Source organism: Vidua chalybeata, chromosome 9 (genome assembly GCF_026979565.1).
Source record: "Vidua chalybeata isolate OUT-0048 chromosome 9, bVidCha1 merged haplotype, whole genome shotgun sequence".
NCBI lineage: Eukaryota > Metazoa > Chordata > Aves > Passeriformes > Viduidae > Vidua > Vidua chalybeata.
In genome coordinates, this window is record NC_071538.1 from 27,080,452 (window position 1) to 27,104,129 (window position 23,678).

Genomic DNA, 23,678 nt, shown 5'->3' on the forward strand with positions numbered 1-23,678 from the left:
AGAGGGTGTCCGAGGTAAATTGGACAGATTCTCATGGTGCATCAGCCTCTGACAACCCCTTAAAAGTAACATTTGAAAGACCAGATGTTTTTTTCCTAAAACTGAGTGTTTGTAGCCCTAAATCTCTGGTTTTTATCTATTCCAAAATTCTATGCAGCATGGACCAAGAAAAACTCTAATACTCCATGTCTTGAAATTAATAATGGGTTTATGAATTTGAATGAAAGTAGATTGACCACTGGATCTTTGTTTGTCTTTTCAATTTTATTTTTGCTTTAATGTTGCAATATATCCAAAAAGGAAGTCACCCCACTCTGAAGCTCTTCCTACTTGCCCTGGCTGTTTTTTCAGGGCTGGGTGACCTTCCTGCTGTGTGTACATCCAGAATAGAATGTTAGTGTACAATTCCACTGTTGATGTCTGTCCTTCTGCTAGGGCCTATCCTTGATAGACTTCCTACGTGACCATTCAGTAACAGTGTTGACCTGAGAAGAGATGAATAGCAGTTCTGGTTGCAGATATGATAATCAATGTGTGAAATTCAATATTTTGCATATTGAGGGCTGTATTAGTATATTTTCATACATGTTCTCCAATGTTTACAGAAGTTTGCTGTTTCCTAGGCAATATTGCTGGTAGCTATTTTAGCTTATTCAGAACTTGTCTGTCTCTGGTGCTGTGCCCTGCAGAAATAATTGTTACATTCAGCTGGAACACAGAGATCCCCCCACACTTTTTCTCTTTTTCCCCCACTTTTCTGATGTGTGAACTATTAATGGAAAGTGTTGGTGACTTTGCTTCAGATTAAACCCCACAGTGGGATTCTTACCAGGGGTGAAAAGGGTGCTGCAGGAAGAACCCAGTACCTTCCACCAGTTCTGCAGAATGTTGATGTCCTGGCACACACAGCTCAAGCAAAAGCTTGGTATTGTTCAACAAGCTGTTTTGCTGTACTTGAAATGGAATAAATGGACTTTAGGAGACCCTGGAAAATGAGCAGTTTTATGACTGTAGCTGGGACAGAACAGTTATCACCGTGGTAGAAGATCTCTTCCTGGGTTGGAAGTAATGGTCACCTTAAAAGCATATATTGATATAATACCCAATCTCATTTTCTTTTGAATTTGAAAATTTGAAAGGGTAAATCTAAGTCACAAGCATAATGAAAATGAAATGAGCAAAATATTAATAACTTACGCCACAGTTAACTTTTCATTTGCTTTAAAACCCAATTAACTATTTTTAAAGTGCACGAATTTTGGTGCAAAGGGATTTCTTTAATAGTTTTGGGTTGGTTTTTTTTCCCCACCTACTAATTAGACAAAAATGTTCACAAGTAATACGTATCAAATGTTCCACTTAGCTACTACTGTTGCTATATTGTTAACTTTTTTTTTCATTCAAACAGAGAAACCTCACTGAATATTTTGTTGCTGTGGATGTGAACAACATGCTGCAACTTTATGCCAGTATGTTGCATGAGAGACGAATCATTATTACCTCCAGCAAACTAAGCACTGTAAGTACTTCACACATCTCCTTTTAAGTAGGATATATTGAACATTTCACAAAATGACCTGCAGACCTCTGTGGTTTTAGATATGTTCCATGTGTACTTATAAGACAATATCTACATACTCTTCTAATATATGGTTTTAGTCTGGCTCTTGAAGTACAAAAGTCTGATTTATGTAAGACCTACTCCGATACATTAAGTCAGGTTAATTATTTTTCTTATCAGGAGATGAGAGTTCTTTAACTCTCCCGAGTTCATTTCTGTGCCTTCTAACCTAAAAAGAATTCTTAAGAGCTATTATAAGATCTTTATTATTCACTTGTGGCTTATTCCATTGGAGCTACTTGAAAGAAATCAAGGGTCCCTAATAATAGCTGCTATCCTAACCTGGTAATAGGTAGATTCATCTTTGTTAGAGTGGTTTGGGAGTGCACACTGTAATATCTCTGATTTGGAGCAGCTCTTCAGACTGTCAGTAATGTACAACTCAAAATAGCAGTTTTTTAATTAAAGGTTTTCAGCTACTGTCCACATTGAAATGTTTCTTTTCCCTCCTTATGCCTGCTTAGGCTGCTTAATAAAAGAATGTTGCATTTTGTTTGGAAAGTATACCTAAATACTCAGATGCCATTTTATTTTACTCTTTACAGAATCTTACAGATTCTTAAAATCCCCTGTATTTTGAAAATATTCCCAAGTCAGTTTTTCATCAGTACAAGAAACTCCATAACCAAATTTTAATCACAGAGTATAATTCTTATACTTTAGGCAGAGTCTTTAGCCTATTAAGCACAGTTACCTAAATTTTTTGAAGAACACTGCATAGAACATATTGTTTAATATGCTCTCTGTGGTGGAAAATCAATTCTGTATTTCTGAGCACTGCTAATTGCACTACCAAATAAATGAACACATGGGTACAAGGTTGGATATAGTACTAAAAAATACTGTTTTCAAAGACTTGCAGGTGCTGTAAGGAGTGAGAATTCTTTGATTATAAAAATGGATAAAAATCCTTTCCTTTTTTTTTTTTTTTGAGTCAAAAGTGAATTGAAGATAGAGAAGATTCAGAATTGCTGTAAAAGGCTGACAGGTTTTACAGTCCTCAGTGCAGTAGCAATAATTTAATTGCCTTATTATTTTTTTAAACAGCATGGTGTTGGGTCCCTAACTGCAGTTAGGGCAGTGCACAAAGGCAGCACTTGCCCAGTGCTGTGCAGGGTGTGGAGCTAAGTCAGTCCTGGGAACTGGAGTGAAGCAAACATGGGGTCGTTTAAGCAGAGGCCACGTGAACAACTAAAAACCAGCAAAATAAATACTAAATTTATTTAGATAATCTTCACATTACTAGTCTATGATAGACTTTTTAACCACCAAAGATGTTACTTTTTTTTAGGAAACCTCCATATTTTAGGAAATCTCCATATTTTATTACAGGGTTTTTTTCCTTCTCTCCATGCTCCCCTCCCCTTCCTGAAATGGATAGGGAAAGAATTGTGCATCACAGCATAGTAATAAGACCTGAATGGGCATATGGATTTTGGAGGGAAAGCCCTTTCAAAGAACCTGCCTTAGCAGAAGCTCATATGATGTAGCAAAACTGTGGAATCAGAATTTTTTTCACTTTGCTAGTCTGAAACACAGCTTGCTATATTTAAAGGGGAAAAAAAAAAAAAGGGGGAAATAAGAAGAAATACACCATTAAAAAACCTCAGCTCCAATGATGCCCCAGTCAGCCCTGTTTTACTGCTCCAGTAGAGAGGATATAGGAATCCTGATGGCAGCTCTGAGCCCGTGGAAGATTCATTCTGCAGGTGAGCACGTGTCCATCTGCTTGACACGATTTAGAATTGTACTCTGTCTACATTTGGATCTGCTTAGGACTTGTTTTTGTTAGGCTGAACATCTCAGCTGGTCTCTATTGCTGTGATGTGACAAGAGAAGAGGAAGTACCAGAGTTAGACTGTGCTGATCTAGACCAGCTTATTTAAATGATCAGATTTCTCTTTGGAAGTCATTACACAACAGCAGATAGAGTATTCTGGTGGTGAGAAACTTCCACTTATTTACCTTTGGCTGTTGATTCCTAACCTCCTAATGAATTAAAAGCCATCTTGTTGGTGTCTTCACTTGAAAATAATTTATGTAACTTTCCAGACATTTGTAGTGGTGTTTGGATGTCCTGGAGAGTGTCCCTAAGCTGTGAATGCAAATAGTAGATTGCAGGTCAAATCCAAAACGAGACAGCACATCAGCTTCACTTTTTTTCTGGTTGCTTTTTCAGTCTACCAGCATTATTTAACTCATAGCTGAACAGAATTACTGCCACATCATGTTGGATCTGCTTTTGATACGGGATTGGTTAATTTTCACTTGCACTAGTGAGTTCTGATAAAACAGAAGAGTATACCTGACTTCTTAAGAGCTTCAGTTCACAGAAGTGCTGCCTGCTCATCTCTTTCATAAGCAGAACAGGGGTGATGCATGGCTTGCTTCTTTACAGAGCAATATAGTTTAAAAAGTTAATGAAACACTTTCCAGTATTGCCTGTAAGAATTTAATTGAAATGCCAAGAATGATTAAATGTGTTTTTGGCAAAAGCTATTTCTTCTTTAACATGGGGATTGCTTGATCTAGTACAGTAAGCAAATGGAGTGTATTTGGGCATCAGCCTTTGCAAGCTTTGTGCTGTTTTGCTGTTGCATACAAAACACAGCAGACTGGTACTTTCAGTTGCAAAGTTCCTGTTTTGATATTCCTAAATTACAGCTTGATACTAGAAAAAATTATTTGTTCAAAAAAGTGCAGTCAAACACAACTTTTTGTTAAGGGAGTTGTGTCTTATCTTTGGGGTTAACTGAATATCAAGTGTTTATGTCAGTTCATGGAGACTGGATTGTGATGTCACCTTCAAGTTATCAGCTCTGTTTCGGTTCACTATCTCGGGGCAGTGACTGATAACAAAAGGCATAATTCAAGGCCTTGCTCACTTTCTCCTCACCCTTCTTGTGGGGGCCAGGAATGGAAAACTGCACTTACTTACGTTCAGGTATTCTTTGTCTACCCTATTAATTTCATACTGCCATTGTATTCAAGTAAAGGATCAGTCCTAGTATGGAAATAAAGGGGACAAATTGTGATGCTGTATTAAAAGGGTTTACTGTAGAGGAAAAAAAACAGAAGAAAATAAGGTTGCCTATTTTAAATTGCTGAGTAGAGTTTTTGAATTAAAAGAAACCCTAAAAGCAGAAAAAAAAGAACCATCTTTAGAGTGTTTCAGCTTATATTTCATTTCAGCCAAGCAGGCTTTGTTTTATGTACATCTTCAGAATACTGCAGTTGTGTTTTCTTTGCATCTCCCTTTAAATTGATTTTCTGTGGGTTTATCCCCTTTAAAATTTTCTTTGGTGTAGATATTTGTCTGCTAGTCCTTCCAATTACTACCAAGATACAAGTAGAAACTTTCCACCACTCCATTCTGTTGTGGCTTCCGGGTCATTATTTGCCCTAACTGTTGATTCTTTTATTAGCTAGACTTTCCAACCACTTTAATAATGTGATTATCACCAACCTCACAGCTTGCTTCAGGCTTAGTGTTAGAGTGAGATGGATTCAGCTAGCCTGAGGATTATGCTCTGTAAGATCTGTTTGTAGCAAAAATTACCATTTCTGGCTTTTGAACAGTAAACTATGAAAGAGTAACAAATTATGTGGCTTTGGATTAAGCGAAAGGATGAATGAAACAAAGGGATTGATCTGCTCACAGAGGTGGCTGTTAGTTATTTCACTTCAGCAGCAAAAGGAAGACCTTTCCTAAATGTCAGGCTGTATGTTCCTTCACAGCACTGTTTCCTCACACGTCACTGCATCTGCATGTATTCTTATTAGTTACATGGAGCTGTATGAGTTTCAGTACAAATAGTTTTTTAATTCAGTCTTTCTATAAATTATTAAAGTGCTGGGATTGGCTTTTCCAGGAAGGCAGAGCTACAGCATTGATTTTATGCATGCTGGAGGCAGGCCCTAGATGTTTTGGCCCCAAGTGCACCTGCTGTGGTAGTCTACCAGAACATCATACCACACTCTCATGTATTCAAAGCAAAGGAATAAATCATGATTTTACAACAGTGCATCAGTTGACTTATTGCTGTTTTGTGACCGGAGGTAGGAAGGATTGCTGTTTAAAGCCATGTCATCGGTTCTCAAGTCACTCAAGCATGAAAGCTTGTCATATGCCTCTGTAATTGTACCTCTGCAGTCTCTCCCTAACTAGTCAGCTGGGGCTGTGCGCTCCGTCTCCAGCACCCGGCTGGCCAGTGTCTGACAGGAGCTTTCTCATCAGCCTGTCAGGAATATGCTAACTAGATTGGATCTTCTGCGGCCGGCACTGGCAGGTGGAAGGATGCTACACTTTAAAGCAAATGTCTAAATGTTATCTCTGCTTTGACCAGTATTTGTTTTGGGAAATACAAGCCTGACGTGTCTCAGAGCACGGTGCTTACAAGTTCTGCTTGGCGCTGGCTCTGGGTTTCTTTGGTAGCCCTACAAAAACAGACATAAATATCAACAAGTGATACAGATTTATTTGTTTGGTGGTGAAGGAGCACTGAATATAAATTTACACACATACATTTGTGGAATCACTTTTACTATTGCTTCCATGGGAAGAGAGCTTTCTACAGTTGCCCCAGATGCCCTCAGTGAATTGGACTGTTGGCTTTAGTCTCTTTTCTCATTAGTCTTGTTCAGCTCTTGTCACACTGTCCGCAGTTGCTCAGGAAAAAGTATTGCAGATTTAAAATTTAATTCATATCTCAAATTCATGTGACCTGGAAGTGTTCAAGGGCTAAATTTAGTTCTTAAAAGTCAAGAAATGGATGGGAATTTATCATTAACTTGCAAGGCAGAATGGATATTCTGCTGATACTCACTGTGCTCCCAGAAGCATAATTAGAATTAATTTGGAATATAACCTGAGATGGGCCATTTGGTCTGGAAGTAAATGATAAATTGCATTTAATTTTTTTTTTTTATAGTTCATGTGTAGGCAGTCTAAGATAACTGGGTGGGGGGTTAAACTGTTGTAGGTGCAGTTCCCATTGGGACACCTGTAGGGAGCACATTTCCAGCAATGAGGCTACAGGATGTTATTATGGAATAAAGTAGGGTTAGAATATACAGACGATCTGGAAAGCTGTCTCAGTCTTGAAGTTTAGAATAGCTTTCTCATTGCCACTGGATAGTATTAGGAGAAATAATTGCTTAAAGAATTTGTGAAAAGAAAATGAAATATGTGGTTAAAAAAAAATCTTTTATTGCAGGAGGGAAAAAGCCAGGAAATAGTTGGAAATTGCTATTACCTGCCATCTATGTAAAACATGAAGAACTCCATTACTGTGTGTTATAAAAAAAAAATTAAAATCCCAAACCTCAAAAATCCACACTGTAAAAAGAAGAGGCATGTAGGCAAACAGACCTACAAATTAGCTCCAGAATTTAATTTTTTCCTTACTAACACTTGCAGGAAAAAAGAAAGCTCCAAGACTGAGTCAATCAGGGGCAAAGTTGTTTCTTTTTGGTATGACTTTTGGCAATTCAGTAGAAACTGAGGGAACTAAATGCTGTGTTGAGCCAGTGTGGGCACTGCTGTGGGACTCTGAGAGAAGCCTTTAGGAACTGAGTCCTTTGTGGCTGGGCTGAAGGGGAACTGAAAGGGAAAGAGTCCTTATTTTAGTGAGCAGAACTGTTTCACCCCCTACAGAAAGTACCACTGAAGTCATTTGGTGGTCGTGTGAAGCAAAAGCAATGAGGAGGAGTTGCTGAAGGGTGAATAAGTGTAATACCAGCCCTTGTTCTGGTGTGCTGGTATGGCAAGATTTCCCCTTTTCATACTTGCTACTGCTTTATCACTCTTTTTCCTCATTTCATCAATGATAAGATGAGCTATAGCATCATTGGTGGTTATCTCTACTCTTGCTACAGTCAGTTGTCTTAAGTAAGATATTCACAAGGAAGTTTGTCCCTGCTGCTTCTTAATTAGTGTATGGCAGAAGAACATGCCATGGAGTTCCTTTAGAGGAGAAAGTGTTAGTAAAAGTGATTTTCCTGGAAGCTCTCCTTTCAGAGGTGAGAAACATTTGCAGAACCCCCTCATTTTATGGGATGGTAGCTCTTCCTCCATGGAGATGGGTCTTAAAATAAAGGAAGAAGGAAAGCAGCCATCAAGGAGATGGTCAGGAAAAGAGACACAAAGATGTATATATTTTTGGTGTTCTGTGGTTTTGTGAGTGAGGAACAGATAAAGAAGTTAGGCAATAAATGAATGTCAAAATGAGAATAAACAAATCAAGAAAATACAATGTAAGAGATGTACAAAGTAAGAGATGAAATGAAGAAATGTGACGAAACGGCAATTTTTGAGCAGATGATGTAAAGCAGCATAGTTAGTTTATTATAGGATAAATGAGTATCATAAGAGACATGCTATTAACCCAGTCTCTAGTGTGTTAGGAATAAAACCTGATGATTAACTTCCAAGAGTTTCATTTTCAACCTATGAAAAATACAAAAAACCTTTGTGGTATAAAAATAGTGAGTAACTGAATGAAGTCACATGTTTTTTTCTCTGCACCCACACCTACTTTGTTATATAGATACCTCTGATTATCTGTATAAGTGCCTGTAGGTCCCTGGTGTAGGCACAGTATGTCAGTGGTATTCCTTGTTGAGCACTCACCTGTCTACTACCACTTCAATTCTATTTTCTGCTCAGCTTCCATTATTGGGCAGCATGTCACTCCTGGAGCCATGGGCAAGGAACAAGCCGTGTCTGCAGTCTTCTCTTTTCTCTTCCAAGCTAGTGCACAAGAATGATGCCATAATGCTGCTTTGTGAATCAAGAACTGCAAGAAAAGAATGAAATTGATTGTATATGAAGTGCTGTCAAAATCATGAGTAACACTCATTTCTTCCCTTTCCTTCCCCCAGAAAGAATAATAAAAGGAAGTGAATATTCCTAAAAAAAACCCAACAGCAATTCCTGGAGAAAATAAATTTTTTTATATAAGTGTTTTCCTTTATATCTTTAATTTTTAGAAGGGAAAAAGTTGAAATTTTCATCTCTGAATTGGAAATATATTTCCCTTTCTCTTTTCCTTCTGTGAGAGAGGAGAGATGGGTTTTCATCTTGCCAACAGGAGGAAAATGCATTATGGCTCATTTAAGGTCCTCCCTCTTTTTCTTCCTAAAGATTATGGGGATGGCAGATGGAAAGTGATTAGCCAGAAGCTAAATTAAAGACTTGCATGGAAGTGGCTTTGTATATCATGGCTTGGACAATATATTCTGTTTTCTTTTGTTGCTAATTTTTTTTTTCCTCACTGATTTCTTGCCAGTGCTGGCATAATGAGCTAAGTTTATAATTTAGTCTGACTCTTTAATCTTTAGAGCTGGGAATAGATTTATGCTCTCTTGTAAACTGGCAAAAGTAAGAGCTCTCTTCCCACTTTTATACCCCAGCAGTATTCCCCTGCCTTGCTCCCCCATTCAAGAAGTGGATGGAAAGGAAGGTCTCCACAAATGCTAAGCATCTGTTATGAGTTTGGGGCCTGATCTCATTCTCAATCAAACAGGATTTAGATGTGTTTGCCCCTCTAAGATAAAGTTGGTTTAATTTATGAGTTGTAATGATGTAGAGGAGAGGCTTCCTTTCACCTGTGCAACTGTTCCCCTTTCAGGAAGCAGTGTTTCTCAGTAATTCTTGTGAACTGGGACTGCTGGGGAAGGAGCCACAAGAGTTGGTCCTGGCTGATGGTGACTGCTGTAATTGTGGTAAAACAGTGACCCATCCCCTAGAGTTGGTTGCTATAGGTATTAATGAGTGGATGAGATAAGGAAACTAAACAGAATCTTGGGCATCTTTCAACATATGTGTGGTCAAGGCAGTGGGAGGGAAGCAGTTCTTTGGCCCATTGGGACTGTGAGGGAGGAGGGAGAGAGCACACCAGTACCCATTTCTGGACATGGTGTTGACAGAGATTGACAGTGTTTGACGATTTTTCAGGAAATGCTTTTATCACAGTAGTTCTTTAGTTGCTTACAGTAGATTTTGAAAGGTTCTATAGAATCACAGGTTAATTTTACTTTAGCATTTGTTTAACTTCTATTGCTGTTTTTGGCATTCTGACAAGATTCTGCTAATCAGTTTCTGTCTTTCTTGTTTGTGCATTGCAATGTGTGCAAATCTTGCAACCTATGCTCTTCCTCTCTTTTTACCTTTGATCACGGAAAAGGCTTTGAAGAAAGCGATTTGTATCGATAGAAGGAAACTGCCAGGTACTTTTTGTGCAGGATACAGGTATTTTTATGTTGCTCATTGAAATTATGTGAATAATAGGTAACAAACAAGCACTATCTGTGAGTCTGCAGAAAATGTTTCAGCTGAAGTAGTGTAGCTCCATATATGTCGCAGTGTTTTAGCAAGATCTGAAATGAGGAAAAAGAAAAAAAGATCAACAAAAACGGGGCTAGTCCCTTTGAAATACAGAGCAGAAATATTCATTGGTAGAAGTGAGCAGATACACACATCAGAATTACTGCATCCACATGAGGGAGGGGAGGAGCTGCACTCTTTGTGTTCCAGGAGCAGGTAAACCTGCTTTTGGTCTTGAACTAAAACTTCTCCGGGCTGTTCATGTTCATTACTGCATAGATTTTGAACAACAGCCGTCCCAACTGTCTGCTTATTGCCACAAGGTAGAAAGTAACTCACCATTCTCTAGAATTTGGGCATTAATTCAGTCTTATTGAGATTTGGTAGTAATCAATTTTCTGTTGCCCAATAATGAATTTTGTTAACAAACTCTGTAATGTGGTCTCCCATTATTTGGAGAGACTGTATTTTCAGTGGGCTTGTAGTTTCAGAATTTTTTTTTTTTTTTTTGCAGGGGCAAAGATAAAAATTATTTTACCAGAATCACTGGAGTACTCTGGAGAAAACACCAGTTACTTTCCTTGCAGTATATGAAAACTCACATGTTGATTCTGGCTGCAGCATCTTATCAGGAAAGATCAGAAACAGACTGAAACTTTCAGTTGGACTCAATACTATTAATAGGCCTATTACTGATGGAATAAGACATAAAGCTTCTTATGCCCAGTGCAAATGTTAGAGATTTCAAATTAGATGTGTTTATTTGTTAAAGGGTTGAACATGAAAATTTTGCTTCTAACTAATTCAAATATTTTGACTCATGCTGTTCATGTAATTAAACCACATTATTTAAACAAATTTTAAAAAGATAATTAGATTTATTTTTGAAAAGAAAAGTTGTTTAATTAAAAGACATTCTTTAAAATGGAGAAAAACAGTCTAAATATCAAAATTGATGGAAGCAAAAGTATTGGAAGTTCCGTTGAGTGTTGGGAAATGAGTTTCAGCTGACAAAAACTTTACTTAAAAACTGTCTGCCCATTTTTTTATGGATAGAAACACAACTCTAGTAGATATTTTGTAGTGAAATGAACTACATGAGGATGTCTTGACGTAATTTTTTGCCTCAAACCAGATAATAAATTACGAGATTTGCAGAAATTAGGGTTCTGTAGCACTCACCTGCTATACTTGAAGATTTTTCATCAAACTGCAGAGTTGTGCAATGATACATCTGTGCACATACATAAACATACAGCAGATTTTATTGGACAGAGGCTTTTGCCTTTCATATAAAACCTACCTCTAAAAGGAATCACAGTTCACAGTTGGTGTTTATATCCAGTTGTCAGTGGAAAAATAGGTAGGGTTGGACACAGTCTTGAGGACAACTTCAAGATGGCTTGGGAGAATGTCTACTGAAGACAACTTCAAGATAATTTAGGAGAATGTGTACCTATTTTATGATCTGTGACATATCTTTTCAAGGTAGATCTTGATAATTCCTTTTGGAATAGATAGCAGTCAATTGACAGACTCCAGAGAGATGTCTTTGTACCTGAATAGTGTAAGGACTGTTTTCTGCAGAAAATATTCCCACGTGGTCAAGCAACAGACTCTCATTTCTTTGCTCGGGGGCTTGTGCTGGGTGCTCTGTTTGAGGATGTCCCCTGCAGCCTTTGGCAGGTGCCTGCCGGCTCTGCTCCCATGCACAGATGCTGCTGGACACCCCCAAATCCGGTGTCACCTTTGTGTGGTCGAGTTCTGCCCAGTACCCGGCTTTTCGGAATGCCTGGATCCTTAAGACGTGCAGCATTGTTCAGGCTTCACAGCAGTTCCCATTCTGTTCCTTGGAGTGGATGTGTCAGTTAAAGAGGAAGGTTATTTTAAATAACTAATGCATTTGAGAAATGCAGTCACCATTGAAACAGCAAAAAACGTAAAAAAGAGTTTTTTTTTTTTTACACCAAGTATGCAAATTTTAGTATGAAATCCATAATTATCTTATCAGTATTTGCTTAAAGGCAGAGTTGGCAGAATAATAAAATATGGCACAGTTTGAAGAGCAGCAGAATCCTATAGCTGCTTGTATTACAGGCTGTAAACAGGAATCTATAAATCATATTCACGGCATACGGAAATGTTTAAATAAGATCTTACAGTAAGATGTTATTAAATAGAAAAGTGAGGAACAGTACAACAAAAGCTTGATGTGTAAGTAATCAAATCTTTGTATTTCATGCTAGAAATAATAAAATTTAGTAGATTAAAAAATTATAAATGGTAAATAGATGCTAGTGGAAGTGCCACACTAAAATGCAGATTATAAAATGAGTTAATAAAACTTCAGATATTTTTAAGGAATTGCATACTTCCTTTGTTAAAGTGAGAATTAAAATATAACAGACATGCATAAGATAGGGGAATTTCTTCATGCAAATAGTATAGTCATCTTAATTCATAATTTAAGGATGCCTATTAAGAGGAGGAGGAGGCGGCTGTATACATCAGGGGATATCCTATATAACTGTATGCTCATCTTTAGTTCAGCCTCTGATTGAGATACATGAAATGCTGATTTTTCTATAGCTTGTTGTGGTTTCAAATTTATATACTGTGTACAAAAGTATGTGGACATAATAATTAACAATGCCATATCCTTTCTGAGTGAAAGAGCAAAAAACACGATGCTAAGCTGGACTGTGCTGTCAGTAGTGTTAGTTCAACTACACAGAGAGATAATATGGAAATAAACCTCATAAATCCCACTGTGTAGAAGAGGGAGAAGGTACTCATTTATTTCTTCCCCCAAATCAATTCATAGTAGCAACCTAATAATTATTAAAATACCCATTATGATAAGTCCAAACTGAGAGTAATTGCGGAAGTGTGGTGTAAAGCTAAGAAAGGAGATGTTAATCTGCAAGGAAGAGTTTAAATAGGGAATTATGATATCCTTGGCTTTCTGCTGTGTAGCTGTCAGGCTCGGGCAGCTCGCTGGTCAATAGTGACATTCTGTGTGTCAGTGAGCAGAGTCTCCTGATACCTTAACCTGCAGTTCACACATTACTGAAGCTCCAACTGTCGAATATTCAAGTCCCTTGGTACCACTGCAGCTTCCAGACTCTCCTGACTGGCTCATGTTTCATTCTTTGGCAATTTGCCCTAATGATATCCCTCAGGAGCTTTCAGGCCCTCTTCTTTTCCATATTTAATCGTGTTATATTAATCTGAGGGCTGAGCAAACTAGGCTGCACAAATTGTAATTGTCTGTGATTTCTGCTGCAATGGTCTTTATAACGGCTTTCTTTTTCATTTTTAGTGTAAAAAATACGTGTACAAAATTGTAGTGTAATTTTTTATTTACAAGTCTAAATGTCCAAGACAGCCAGGACATGAACACTTTAAATGCTGATCTGTTCCACAAAAAGGGTTGTTTTTTTACCCTGTAAAATCCATAATGTTTTAGCACTTGCTGTATGGGCAGGATTTACATTTTATTTTTTGCTCTTTGTTTTGTTACTGTGAACGTTCATGTCTAATGAACACTGCTATTATCAAGTTAAACTCGGGTAGTAATATTGTTGTGATATAAAACATCAAGACAGCCTCTTCTATTCCGTCAGCTTGGTAACTTCTACGTTCCGGGGCATTCTCTTAAAAAAATTTTCCCTTTTTCTATGAGGTTTGTAGTGCTACATAGGATGGATATAGGTTACCTTGTTTTGAACAGTCTGGATTTTTTCTCATTCTGGTATAGCTCTATGCATGGATAATAAAATAAAGAAATTTGAGAGACTTCCTTATAGCAAAGATAGGTCAAATTTGAATTCTTTACATATTGCAAGATTATTTTGTTCACTTGTGGAATGAACTTGGCCCCATTTCTAATGAATTCCATACTTGTTTCTTTGTTTTGGGGGTAAAGTGGTGGTTGTGGTGGTTTTGTGTTTGTTTTAGAAAACCAGAGATACCCATTTTGAGTGGTAAGCAGTTTGTAGCACTTCCTTTCTTGGTCAAGGGGTCCTTCATTTTCCATGATCCTTGTGCCAGGCTTGGAAGTCTCTGCTTTGGGAAGGGAGTTTTGGGAAATTGTAATTAAGTTCCTTTGCTGTTACAGGGAATATTCACTTCAGATTTTTTTTTTTTTGAGATAGTTTGGAAATCAAGATAGTGACACAAACAGGAGTTAATCCTGCTTCTGAGTTTAATGCTGTTCTGTGGCTTCATGCAGCTTCAGATCAATTCCAGTTAAAAATAGCAGAAACTGGGACCAGAAAACTCCCCTGAGTGTTTTGCACTCAGTGGAGCCAAGTGAAACTGGGGTGCACTTGAGTCCTATGTGTTCATGGCAGTACTCATGTTTGACCACGACTGCATCAAGTAATTCATGATTATTTCCTTTTTTCCAAGGGAATAGATGAGCAGGGAGGGCTAACTTGTTAGCCTGACTTCTTGCAGATGTTGTGCTTGTACATATACATTAGAGTTCTTTGTGGATGTGTTTTGGCAATTCTGAGTAATTTACAAAATTATATAATAGGTGATTTGGGGAGTTTAAGATTCTTGCATGTCTAAAGTTAATTTAAGATTTTGTATTTTCTTTTTATTCATGTTTTTTTTTTGTTGCCAATTCTGTGTGTATATTTTTATTTTTAGTTAACTGCTTGTGTTCATGCGTCAGCTGCATTGTTATATCCAATGTATTGGCAACATATTTACATCCCAGTGCTTCCTCCACATCTTCTGGACTACTGCTGGTAAGATAGCTAACCTGTTACCCCCATTTCTGAGATTCTTACCTGTCTTAGAATTCTGAGTAACTGATGAAAACACCGATTGTTTAGTGTGACTAAACTTTCGGGATCCAGTTTCTGAAAGCACTTAGGCACTTAGGCCAGTGCTTAAATGATGACTTGGCTAGGGATATTCCAGCATGCCTTGATATGGTGTTTGAATTAGTATCTTGAATTACAGTGCTGATTGCGATTAGTGCAGCATTTAGAATCCTGTTTTAAGAACTGTTTCTGTTTTATTGTTTAGAGAATTCATTCAATAATTTAAATGCAAACATGTTACAGTTTTCTTCTATTTAGCTTTTAAGTTGAAACACGTTATACTTATAGAAGCATTCAAAAAAACCCTGATCATTGTTTCCAGAATCAGATGTTAGTATTCATCAGTGATTTACTATTTGTGCTTTAACTCAGCCAGGCTCAGGATTCTAGCCAACGCCTTCCCAAAACAGCTTAAAAACTCCTTTTGGGACTCCAAAATTTTTGTAATAAGCATTCTGCTTCTCCTGATGGGTTTCTCTTCACATGACAGACTTTGTGGTTTTGGCATATTTTTAAGTTGAACAAGAATCACTTTTTGATTCACTTATGATCCTTCAAGGGGATGGTGTTTCCACATGCCTGTTTCACAATTTCTTGCTTTTATTCAGAATAGTGGCAGAGATAACAAATGAGAGTTTCCATTTTCCATTTAAGCAAGAATATCCATCCCTGGAGATTTTCACTTTACCTAGACCCTCTGGGTCTGTTATGGAAAAATGAACCATTTCAAGCTGTTTTAGAGATTGTCAATTATTATTATTATATATAAAAACTGAGACCCAGCCAGATACTTACTGAGCGAAGTCTGTGTTTTCTTCATAGAAATGAATTATGCTTAAATGTTTGCTGGGCTTTTTGTTGTTGGTTTTGGTTTGGGTTTTTCCCCCCTCAAACCTATGAATGTGTTGGTGTTCTACTGAACTCCATCCAGTCTACTGAAATTTTGTTTTCAAACAAATTCTCGCTATGTTTCCTTAAGTGTCTTTTGTAGTTTTTCCTGAAATTCACAATATTTGTCCATGGTATATACTTTTTCTGTGGAAATTCTTACAATTCATGTGTATTTTGTTTTAAAAATGACCCCAAATTTTCTTCTCCAACTCCTCCTTTTACTTATAAGTACAGCTAAGTCTTTCTTCTTTAATGATAGTTTTCTTTTAAAGAAACGGTCCTAATTGTTTCTCCTCCTGCCTTTGATAAAATGCACCAAAATGGGGTAGAACTTGGGTGTGTTTTAGTTTTTGTACTACTTGAGCTTCCAGCCAGAACCTTTGTAATTTTTCAGATCATCCAAAAATGCTGTTCTCAGAAGGCAGATGAACATCTTTATGCAAGCTGTACCCTGTAGAGTGCATCTTGAATATGAGAAGATTTTTTAAAATTTCCCCTTCTAAGTCCAGATAATGTTTCCAGAAATAACAATGTTAGATGCTGTACACAGCTCCATGTGATGATGATAATAGTTGGGATTCTAGGTCACTGTGGCATGACCTGAGAATTTTTTTTACTCATTAAAAAGAAGCATGGAGTTTCTTAAACTTGTAAAATTCATTTGTATCCTTTATTCTTTTTCACAGTAGTACAATAGAGTGGAGAAAAAAGTTCTCCTGTTTTAGAGATGTTCAAAAGGAAGCAAAGTTCATGAAAAGAAATGCACAACTAATGGATTTATCACAGTAACTGTAATTCAGACCTTTTGACTGAGATTTTTGTACATTTACATTTCTCTTTCTGTTCATCTGAATGGTTCTTTTGTGAGACAGGTTGGAAAAGTGTAATAAAAACATATAAATGACTTAGCTTTCCTCATGTTCTGGTTTATTAACAGTAAATAAATGTTCTCCTCATAGGTATATATCAGGTTAAAGAGCCTTGATGAATTCTTGAGGCCAAAGTTTGTAGTAGGCCTGACCTAGTTTGCAGTCCAACAGGATCATGCCAATTTAAAATTAATAAAAGAATGCAAACATTTTTTTTGCATACTTTTGTTTTTTATGTCATTTTGATAAGCAGAGTTCATTTTATAAAAGTGCCATTTTAGCTCAACATGCATTTTCATACCTAGAAATTTCATTGTCACTGTTTCCCTTGGGCTTCTTGGAATGTCTTCTATGAACTCTCATTTTCTTAGTGTTGTTCTGAAATGGCATTCAAATATATGAAGTAGTAATTTGTTCATTCTGTGGTAGTAAGGCTTTTTTAAACAAAGATAAAATACATTTAAATATATCAATTTAAAGATAAGCCCGATTCTGTAACTTTTTTTTTGCACAATGATCATATAGCATATTTTGAGAGAAATACACTTTTTTTTTTTCTGCTAGTTGGACTAAGAATCTTCATAATATCATAAAGATAAAGGATACAATTCTTTGGGGTTAGAATTTGATCATAAAGTGCCTAGCTGGTACATTTTGTAAGCAAGAAAAAAGAAGACTGTATCTTTGAGCAAAACAAGGCCATATTAAAATTATTTCAATACTTCCACTTGCCTTTTTAATTAAACAAAATCTGTTAATTTTTATCCTGCTGCCTGATTTACAGGCTGGATTTAGACCTAATGTAACAGATGATGCTGGAGTAGCCCAGAGCAGAGGGTCAGTGTGGACTGCACCACCCTCAGGACTGGCCAGGCTGTGAGTGCCGAGCTCCAGGGTGAGGACAGGGTGTCTGTTTATGGATTTCAGCAGGGCTGCTTTACCCCCATGCAGCTTAACTCGGCCTTGGCTGCCATTATGGGAGCTCCAGTGGGAGAATTACAGTGACCATCCAAAAAAGGAGATGTAAGAAATTTCTTTTTCTAGAAGATAGCAAAATATAGGCTGAGGAAGTAATATTCATTGTAGCTGCAGCAAAAAATCAGTGGCACAGTTAATAAAAAATTGGGTTTTAAATTATGTTATAAAAATTGATTTCTTTTCTGCATTTAAGTAAGTAAAAGGAGACTGTTGCACTCAGTGGAGTGGGTGGTTGGTTTTCAAGAAAACTCTTTAAAAAATTAAGTTTGAACATTGCTACAGTAATTATATTTGAATAAAATTAATTTTTGTGAAGAAGAAAGCTAATTTCATGAAATTTTGGTCTAATATCTTGGCAAACGAAATCACCGATATTAGAATATGCCAGTTTTGTCTGTTGATGATAAAGCATCTGTTATATTGGTGCTCTGTTGAGAATGTAATGCAATCAGAAAATTCAAGTTACTCTTGCAATAGGTCTTTATGAGATTTGGTCTCTTCTGAATTAGGATATACATATGCCTGTTTTCATGAGAATGGGGCAATTATTTTCCAATTAACTTGGATGTTTTACATAACATAGTAATTATTTTGGGCAGTGATACTACTGATTGATATTTTTGGTGATAACGTGTATAAGCAAGAGAAAAACTCTATAGCAGCTCCCAGTAGTATCATAGTAAGCAATTTCATGTGCATATTACAGTCCTCTGCTGTTAAGACTTCAGAATCCAGCAGTAATAAAATTACTTTTTGCTGAAAACAATTAAATTGACTTTCCATGCCTGCAGTTTTTATTTCATCCATTTTCAAGATGTGCTTTGTACCTTTATTCTGTTAACTTCAAAATTGAAATGGTGTAGCTGTTGCTTTGTTCTGTAGAGAAAAGAGCTACATGCTTCCCTTTTTAATAGCAGATTTATTAATGGAGCAAATCATCAGCTATCTTAAGTCAGCACAGGCGTGGTGAAGCTACTGGCACAGTGTTGATGTATGAGAAAACAAGTGTGCATAAAATCCATACATGACATAGCACTTGTTTACACTCTAGTTTTGCCTGTTCACATTATTTGCAACACTGAGATATCCTGATATGAGGAGCCTGAGGATCTGTTTTGCTGCATATTCTGCAGCAGAATTCTCAGTTACGTGTCAGCCATAATCATTCTAATTGGCTTAGTTAAATATGTTACATAGTACAAAGCATTCTTTAAACTATAGAGTGGTTTAAAGCTGTTTAAATCCTCTCTGAATATATATGGATGTCTGCTCTGGAGTGACACTCATTTACAACTCCATTTAATTTGTGTTTAGTTCACAAAGATATAAGGATTAGCCTGGATGAAGTCATCAGGAAGTGCTAAATTTTGTCAGTATTGGGCTAAGAAAAAGATGTGTGGAAAAATAGAGGCTTCTTTTCCTTTTTGGAAGCCCCATTGCCTAGGAACCTTAAGCCATGACATTTTTCAATTCCAGCAAACCTATATTTTGATGTCATAGACACCATGAAGTCTTGTTTGGGCCTCAGGCTGGGTTTTTGGTTTTGTTTGTTGGTTTTTGATTGGATATTTTTTTGCATTGATCCTCTCCTGTGGGACATTGTTAATGAGAGCAATTGGCTAATCCATAGGGTGTACAGATTTTTCTAAAATGGGCTCTAGCTGTAGGCAGGTGAGAATTGCTTTTTGTGGTCCCAGAGGTGGGACCAAATGGATGAGACCACATGAACTGATGCAGTGAAACCTTGCCCCATCCTTGGGAAGTCAGTCACCAATCAGTCAGTGCCACTGTGATCAAATTATTGCCATGAGAGAAATTACTGTGTGTGAGTTGTGTACCTTTGTATGTCATCTTGCCCTCCATTATTTTTCAGGGATTATTTTTATTTTGTTTTTTTTTCCTCTGTGGTCTGTTAGTGATTCATTTCCCATTGAATTGCCTAAACCAGCCTGTCAGTTGCTCACTTCTCCGGAGTGAATATTGTCAGTAATCTCACAGTACCCAAAAGTCTCATGGTGACTGTTGGAGGTTTTTTCATGCAGTGCTGGACACTGAGTATATTCTTGGTCAGATATTGCTAGAACAGAAGATTGTAGGAAACCATGATAAATCAGCCTAGTTCAGTTTCTTGCTTGCATACTGCAGGAGGTCTTACTGCAGCGGCTTTGTGTGGATATTTGTTCTATTTGGAGAGAATAGTTCCTTGTCTTATGGAAATTGGAAAGGAGTTTATTATCTTGAGTTAAATAGGATATTATACAGCTTCTAAAGACTTGCCAGGGGAGGGTTTCAGAACCAAAACTGTTGGTAATGATGTTTGTATTGCACTGTGGTGATGGTAAGTGGGACCATGTCCTCCAGTTGGTGTTTTAAAACCAGCCCACTTGGGGAACATCTGCTGGCTTAGCTCAGTGTGGTCATTATTGGAACTAGGTCTGGATGAAAAGCTGTGGTGCCTCCTTGCTCATGCCTCATAGTTTACAGCACCATTCTTTGTTTTGTCATCATGTTTACTGCAGAGTAAAACAAAATTTTCCTTGTCTAGTAAACATTCCTGCAGCAACTGTGTTCATTTAATACTGTATTGAACAGTGACTGTCTACTAGGGTCTTATGTGCCAAGATTTAAAATACTCTATCAGCATTGTACTTAAAACTTGATGTTTTCCACTCCTTTTCTTCAGTGCACCGATGCCTTATCTAATTGGTGTCCACTTAAGCTTGATAGAGGTAAGTTTACTGTACTCTTTAGTGTACTGGGAGGTGCATGAGGTGTGTGTGTGCCATAAAAAATCTTTATGGAACTGCTTTAGAAAAAAAGCATGCAGAATTACAAAATTTAAGCTTCATATGCTTTACTAAGTAAAAAATGTCTCTCATTGAAATCTTACTTTTGAAGTGTTTTATGAAGACATGTAGCTCTACATCATGATTTTCTCTGTTTTACTAAAATTTCAGTGGTAGCTATTTTCCTGCCTTTTAGTACTTTAGCAACAGGTTTTCCCAGTAATGAATAAAAATTTGTTTTTCAGGAACAGGTAAAATTTATTTTGGAGTCACTGTCACTCAGATTTTGTCATTATTGTGATTTCCCAGATAATTTCTGCACTTGTCCCTCTGAAAATTTGAATCTAACCTCCATCCCATAACATTTCTAACTACTAATTTAGAAATTAGTATTTTTGCCAAAAAACAAGAGGTAGCTTTTACAGATTTGAACATAAAGCAACACAGTAGAACTCACCTGACTGGTACATAATAGCTGGGTAAGAAATAGTCTTCCATAACCATTTGATTTTGCTGTGAAGCCTACATGTGCCATCTGATTATCATGCAGAATAGATAATTGATTTGGGAACATTATTTGATTTGCACTTCTGCTAAAGCAGTTTCCAAGGATCAATTCACATCTGCTAAGGTGATGGGGTGGGTTCTTCCCTGAGCCACCAGCACTTTTGTTTTTCCAAAAAAAGGCCTTCTCCATAATCTATGCTTCTCAACTCCAGGCACAGCCTTCTGTGCTCCCAAATCATTATGACCTGCATGCATCAGTCATAATATCTTGATTAGGATGCTTTTTCTTATTCAGTAAGGAAATAATGGACCTGAAAGATCTGCCCTGAAAAAAGAAGTCAGTTCCTTCAGGAATTATTTTCTGCACTGCATTGTTATGTATTATTGTAGGATCATACAGAAAAGAGTTCTATCCCTTTTTCCTGAAAGGAACAAATTGTTTAATTCTTAGCTGCTAGACAAGTACACTGATGAAAAAGCATTTTATCCATTCTTCTGTGGTAATAGAAGGCATCACATGCTTGGTGCTTACATAAACCTGCAAATAATTGTACTTTTTTCTGGTTTTCATCTGATTATATGATTAACATGCTATTTGATTGTCACAAATATGAGAGAATGAACAAGGTATGTGTAGTTCCAATATATATTTATCCAATATATATTTATCCAGTATATCACTGCATTCTGTATAAATCTCAGTTTTCAGGAATTCCTTTCAGAGATTATTAATATAACTTTAGTGTTTGAAGAATACAAAGTATTGTTAAAAGCTACTCTGAATGCTGTATCTAATTCACAAATCCTACATCTCAAGCTCCAGCTGCTTTTTGCCATTACTGTCCTTTGTATAAAATCATCATTTGTAATTTAGCACAGTATAAGAAAAATGTACTTCAGGAAGACACCGTAGTAAATTGTTTTTCCAATTTTTTTTCTTCCTAACAGAGAGTAAAAAATAGATCACTGGAGGATGTGGTTTTGCTAAATGTTGACACAAACACTCTAGAAACCCCTTTTAATGACCTGAGCAACCTACCCGGTGAAGTGGTGAGTCTTAGACATTTCATTCTTTCTGTCTTATATAGGTGCTTGAATTACTCATAATTATTTTTCCCTCGTTTTGCTAACTGCTGTAAAAGGAATAAGGGGGTGAAAAGCACCTAGTGCAGACCCCTATATTTGAGATTTTTACCTTTTTGACAGCTGAGGAGACGTTGAATGGAACATCATATTCCTTATTGTAAAAGTAGGATCATAATTATAAAGCTAGCTGCATTCATTAGGCAGAGCTGCTTTAAACGCAAGAGTCTCTTCATCTCATCTTAATCATTATATTACAAAGTAGGCATTTCTGTCTGCCTAGTGGCATGTCTTGCAAAAGAACGAGAGAGTTTTTGAAGGCAAAAAGAAGAAGGGGGCCAATTATCGGCTTCTGCTTCCCTGCCACCTGCCGGCGCTTTCCTTTTAATTAATGATCTGATGGCACTGGTCAATATAATAAGAAATGCTTGTACAGTTGGGGTCAGAAAATTCAGGCTTTGATCTTCTTCAACTTTGTGAAACATTTATTTGTTTTCTCTAAATTATTTCAGTTTTATTTTAATCTCTTCTATCCTGCTGAGGGCTGTGTGAATGAAAACCTATACTGTTTGTCATTTGCTTTGGCAGAGCAAAGACTGCTTACTTAGAATTCTATTTGTAAATTAAACTGCAAACCCAGTTTGTCATAAAAGACATCTGATCCTTTTGAAATGACGAAAGCTGTCTTTTGTCTGTAAAGGATGATAAATTAAGTGCCAGTTCTTTCTGGACTTTGATCTTGCAGAGGGTGCCCCCCCGCTTTTTTTTGCCTTTTTTTCTTTTTTTATTGCCTATAGGAGAACATACTCTGTATATCATTTTAAACAGTCACAAAATTCACTTATCTTGTTTTTCCCAGTAGAGCTCTAAAAGAATATAATTGTGAAACCACTGTTTTCATTATTCAATTAAAGATGCACAAGCTGTCACAAATAGTTGTCAAGACAAAGAATTTTATATCAAAAAATGAAATCAAAGAGTTACATTTTCTGAAATTGTAAATCATAAAATACCCCTGTCGTAATCAAAGTAATATTCTATGGTGGCATACTGTATCTTATGTTACTGTTGATAATTTGTATATATTTAGTACAATAGAAGTCAAACTCTTGATGATAGTATTCGTGACACTGCCCTTTGATTTTAATGATCTAAAAATAAGTCTAAACATTTTTATAGATCATCTGGTCAGTCTTTGGACTCAGTATCAACTGTAGTTCAGAAATGTAAAAGACTATAAAAACTATTGTGATGTTCTGTGGTTTACATTCGTGTATCTATACTTAAACTGGTATATTTTTGTGATGTTTTGTGATTTACATATGCACAGATACATGCACAAAGATATATACAGTAACTTTGACTGTACTCTGTCATTTGAGAGTATAAGAAGTAAAGAAAGAGTCATTTCCTGGTGTGTCAGGAGCGTTAACTGGACTTCCAGTGAGTGAATAGGGTTAATGTTATAATGTCATGAAGGCCTGCATGCCAAATAATAGCTGGATGTAGAATTGAGAATTAGGCATCATATTCCATGAGATACTGGAGTTACAGCTGGAGGTCCTTTGAACAGCCAAAATGGATCTCTGTGCAATAAGAGGCACTTGTCATGTGTTTTACAGGTGCTTATCAAAATGATCTCTAAACAAGCAGGCTAGCATGAAGGAAATAGGGATACAGATCTTCCTACTTCTAGAAGTGTATTTTCTCCCAGAATATATGCATGGTATTACTGCAAATCTTAATGTAGGTTATCCAAGTGTACAGGCTACAGGCTAG

The 23,678-nt window shown here is 36.8% G+C and overlaps 1 protein-coding gene across 2 annotated transcripts in view; it reads left to right on the plus strand.

The window, feature by feature from the left end:
• DENND1B (DENN domain containing 1B) overlaps positions 1–23,678 on the plus strand; it is a 153,943-nt gene that overhangs the window by 81,886 nt on the left and 48,379 nt on the right. For both annotated transcript variants that reach the window (XM_053950416.1, XM_053950417.1), the window contains 4 exons: positions 1,409–1,519; positions 14,607–14,707; positions 20,207–20,252; positions 21,765–21,866. In XM_053950416.1, coding sequence (XP_053806391.1) covers positions 1,409–1,519; positions 14,607–14,707; positions 20,207–20,252; positions 21,765–21,866 — 360 coding nt within the window. The remainder of the gene's footprint in view (positions 1–1,408; positions 1,520–14,606; positions 14,708–20,206; positions 20,253–21,764; positions 21,867–23,678) is intronic.